Raw genomic sequence first — 4,994 nt, 5'->3', positions numbered from 1 at the left:
TGTCCTTCAATCCCAGTATGCCCTCTGACCCAGTATGTCCTTCAATCCTAGTATGCCCTCTAACTCAGTATTTTCCTCTAATCCAGTACACCCATCAAACTCAGTATGTTCCCCAAACTCATTACGCTCCTCAAACTCAGTACACACCTCAAATCTAGTATGCCATTTAAACCCAGTATGGTCCTCAATCTCTTCTATATTAAAATAAAATTATTGCCTCAACTGAAAACGCTGGGTTAGAATCAAAAAGAGGGGAAGAAAATGATACAACAAACATAAAAGGTAAAATTAACTATATTAAATATCTAGCACTGTATACATAATCTTTTTACTCCAGTCCAGTTTAGGCTCATTCTCAAGTAATGAATAACTTTTAGGTCCCAATTTTTAACCAAAACATATCCCCAAAAATAAAAATAAAATAAATTCTGATTTTTTTTGTCAGCTATTGGTTACAACCACTATCAACAAAACTTGATCGCAAAATCTACTAATAAAAATGTAATTTGAAGTGTTTTACTAGCGGCTAAATATATGCAAATAAATGAAGCTTTAAAAAGATAAGATTATTTATTTAACAATGTTATACTTTTTGAAATATAATTAGTTGTTTGGATTATTTGAAGGTGACGCTACTAATAAGATGCTGAACGAGAACTGGAAGGAGTTCACTGATGCGATGGGCCCAGGGATCGCCGGAGGTATCGGCAAGGTCTACGGACTGGTCCTCTCCAAGATGACCAGTTCCATGCCCTTCAAAGAGTTATTCCTCTGAAGTCTTCTTCTTTTCATACCAAACTTTCTCCATTCAACAGTTCTACTTTGGAATTCTATATAATATATTGAATCTACCTTTATGTTTGTTCAATTTACAAATATTTGGAATTTTAAGATGCAATATCAATTTTAAATAAGCACATATTTTCAAAAAATATCTTTTTTATTTTATGCTACAAGAAATCACTCATAGTGATTGTACAATAGTGGTTAATAATACAAACTACATTTTATCTACTTATGATGTTAATTTATCCCTTAAGCCTCCTAAAACTACAACCAAATACTCACGCTTTATAGTGATATAAAGTAAATTTATAGTTCCTTGGCGATAGTGAAATCACAAATATCGCAGCTACTATGATCGTGTAACCTCACGTTTTATACCGAAGATTGGCAAGGAGGACTATAATGTGGCTAAATCCTGCCGACCAATAAGTCTCTGGATCCTGGAGAAGTTGCTAGGTTAGGTGGTTGGAGTGTTCATGCCAAGTACAACTGCATTAAAATGGAGAACCTATAGCAAGTACAACTGTATTAAATTGGAGTACTCATGGTAAGAGGAACTACATTAAATTGGAGTGTTCATGGTAAGTACAACTGCATTAAATTGGAATGCTCATGGCATGAACAACTGCACTAAATTGGAGTACTCATGGTCAGAACAACTGCATTAAATTGTAGTATCTATAGCAAGTACAACTGTATTCAATTGGAGTACTCATGGTAAGAGGAACTACATTAAATTGGAGTTCTCATGGTAAGTACAACTGCATTAAATTGGAGTGCTCGTGATATGTACGACTACATTAAATTGGAGTGCTCATGGCATGAACAACTGCACTAAATTGGAGTACTCATGGTCAAAACAACTGCATTAAATTGTAGTATCTATAGCAAGTACAACTGTATTCAATTGGAGTGCTTATGGCGAGTGGAACTGCATAAATTGGAGTGGTCGTGGTAAGGACAACTGCATTAAATTTGAGTGCTCATGGTATGTACAACTGTATTAAATTGGGGTGCTCATGGTGTTATGTATACCGACCTTAATCGGGATGCAAGGATAGTCGCTGAAGGCAATTATACAGAAATATATTTATATTAATTAATTAATATTGAGTCCTTCAAAACTATTATTAATATAATTCCTTTCCAAAGACTTTTTTGTGTTTACCAATTAAATAACATTTAATTTCCACAGTGCGGTAGAAATGGTGGTTCAGGCACCTAAAATTGGGAGGAAGATTGGACTTTAGACCCTAGACTTGACCTTATCTGTACCAAACCACTTCTAACCACCTCGTTTTACCCCTAACCACCATAAACTACCTCTGACCACTGCTAATCCCCCCCAAATCCCACATAATCCTTTAATCCCCTATATTATTAATAAAATTATATAATTTAGGTCCCAGGACCGCCATTTCTACCCTACTGCGGTGTATGTGTTTGTAAGGTTATTTTGATTAAAAAGTTGATTTATTTATTTTTTAACCTGAGAGGTTTTTGAATTTACAATTTTAAAATTTATATGAAAAATGAAGAAGTTCAATTGTAATCTTTGACATCTTGTGATGTGTCAAATATATCAATGTGAAATCTTGTGATGGTAATTCGACATATACTTGTATGAGATGTAGTGGTATTTATCCAAATAGTTATAACGGTAAAAGGCATGAAATCGTTTGCACTCAGGGACCATGTCTAAAAAAATCTAAGTTATCTGAGCCACAAAAGAATGCAGTGTTAGCTGTCATACCAGACAACCAGGGACTTAATATGTATGAAACAGCTTTTCAAAGCTGCTTTTGCTTTTCCTTGGTTGGCACCATTCTTCATTAGATCGTCCGATTGTATGAATATCAACTTTTTTCTGAAAAGTTTTTAGAACATATTAGTGGATAAAATTCAACATGGCGCATTAAAAGTGAACTTTTAGTTGGAATGTGCATTTTCAAATACTAATGGCGAAAATACCGATAGAGCATCCAAACCTCGTAACAAATGTGTGTTTAAAAGTTGTGATCTTAGAAAATTTGTTGAGAAATGTTTTATCAAGGTTATAACCGAAGCAGAGGAATCTCAATTTAAAAAAAGTGGGTGGAAGTTGAGTGGAGTTGATTAAGAATCAACAAGTATTTACCATTAAGGGGCTGTACATATCTTTCCCTCCCAGCACCTATAGACTAAAAAACAGTTTGCATTAACGTAAAGAATAATGATACGTACTGTTTCAAGCACTCTATGTTAGTGAAATTTGTGAAAAAGGATGCTCAACGGGTTACAAAGTATAACCATTTAGAGTACATGTATGACTTTAGTTGCGTTTCATTTCCAACTTCTATTAGCGAAATAAAAAAAATTGAAAAGGTAAATAAAATCTCTATTAATGTTTATGGCCTGGATGAAAAAGAAAAAATATATCTTGAAGAACATAAAATATATTGCTCTGATAATAAACCAGCTAGAGTAGAACTGTCAAAGAAAGACCCCTTAATCAGATTCTCTAATGTAGAGCGGCAGTGTAAAGTACTGTTCGTTATCTACGCTGTCTTTGAATCCATATAAATTCCTATTAACGAATCGTCAGTGAACACGAACAAATATCAGAGAAATGATCCGATATCATTCTGTATATATGTAAAAGGGATAGAAAAAGTAGACATTCCAATAACTGAACCGTATATTTATAGAGGAGCCAATGCCGCTTCTCACTTTATGGAAGTATAACAGATAAAGTGGAAAAAATTCAAGAAATTTATTAAATAAAGAAATCAATGCGGAACCCATCGGAAGAAGAGGAATATTGGGATAAAGCTAGGACCTCCTACATGTGTCAAAACGTATTTACAGAAATAATATAAAAGTCAGAGATAACTGTCATCTAACTGGGACTTTCGTCGGACCTTCTTATAATAACTGTAATTTAAAACTTGTAAATCCTTCGTATACACCTTTTATAATGCATAACTTAATGCAATTTGATGCACATTTTATAGGAAAAATATATATCATTCACAAAAAATGTTGGTAAAATGAAATTGAGATTCGTAGACTCTTACAGATTCCTGCCACGAAGTTTGGATTATCTTGTAAAATCTCTCTATCCATGAATAATTCAAGAAAACGTAAAAATATTACAGAGATGATGAATTAACATTAGTTACGAGGAAAGGTCTGTTTCCTAATGATTATATTGATGATGTTGAAAAGTTACATGAAACCAAGCTCCCACCAATTGAAGCTTTTTACAATAAATTGTGTAATCCCAATATTAGTGTAGACACACGCTCAAAACATATGAAAACACTTTAAATGGGAATCGTTGCGAGACTATGCAGATATTTACGTTAAACTGATGTTCTGCTACTTTGTGATATCTTCGAATCTTTCCGAAATGTTATGATGAAGACGCATAAAATTGATCCAGCTCATTATTTTACTGTTCCCGGTTTGACGTTTGATGCCATGTTAAAGTATACTAAAATGGACATAGAGCTTTTACAGGATTATGATATGATTCTAATGATAGAGCACGGAATTCAAGGCAGTTTGTGTCAGATCTCGCACAGGTACGCAGAAGCAAATAATATATACATTAGTACCTTTAATTCAAACATAGAATCGAGTTACATAATTTATTTAGATGCAAACAATCTTTTTGGTCAAGCAATGAGCATGTATTTACCATACGGAGGATTTGAGTGGGTTAAAACCCTGTATGTATGAATGTCCTCGATCTCAGGGATGAATTTGAAATTAGATATATCTTCGAAAAAGATATTAGTTATCCTCAAGAACGGCATCATATTCATGATGATTTACCATTTTTACCTAAAACAATCCTACCACCGGAAGCCAATAGTAATTTTTAAAAATTAATGACATATTTTTGAAAAAGATACCGCTACGTGTTACATTATAGAAATTTAATACAGGCTATGAAACATGAATTAAAACTAGATAAAATTCACTGTGCTTTGAAATTTAACCAATCCTCATGGCTTAGCTCGTATATAGTACGATTGTAATTTAATACAATACAGAGTTAAGAATAGGAGCATTCAACGACTTTGAAAAAGATTTTTATAAATTACTAAACAATGCAGTTTTCGGTAAGACAGTGGAAAATATCAAAAATCGTGAAGATACTCAGCTGGTAACTGATAGCAAGAAGTTGATGAAGCAAAACCAAATTTTATCGACCGCACAAC

The 4,994-nt window shown here is 33.4% G+C and overlaps 1 protein-coding gene across 1 annotated transcript in view; it reads left to right on the top strand.

Annotated features, from left to right (window-relative positions):
• Nucleotides 1-1,014, top strand: part of LOC106682269 (protein takeout) — a 17,880-nt gene extending 16,866 nt beyond the window's left edge. The window contains exon 6 of the mRNA XM_014423023.2: nt 627-1,014. Coding sequence (XP_014278509.1) covers nt 627-775 — 149 coding nt within the window. The 3' untranslated portion in view covers nt 776-1,014. The remainder of the gene's footprint in view (nt 1-626) is intronic.
• The last annotated feature ends 3,980 nt before the right edge of the window (nt 1,015-4,994 follow it).

Source organism: Halyomorpha halys, unplaced genomic scaffold, assembly GCF_000696795.3.
Source record: "Halyomorpha halys isolate HHAL.00 unplaced genomic scaffold, Hhal_1.1 Scaffold399.1, whole genome shotgun sequence".
Lineage (NCBI taxonomy): Eukaryota > Metazoa > Arthropoda > Insecta > Hemiptera > Pentatomidae > Halyomorpha > Halyomorpha halys.
Note: the sequence above shows the minus strand (reverse complement) of the source record. Positions and strands in the feature narration are given on the sequence as shown.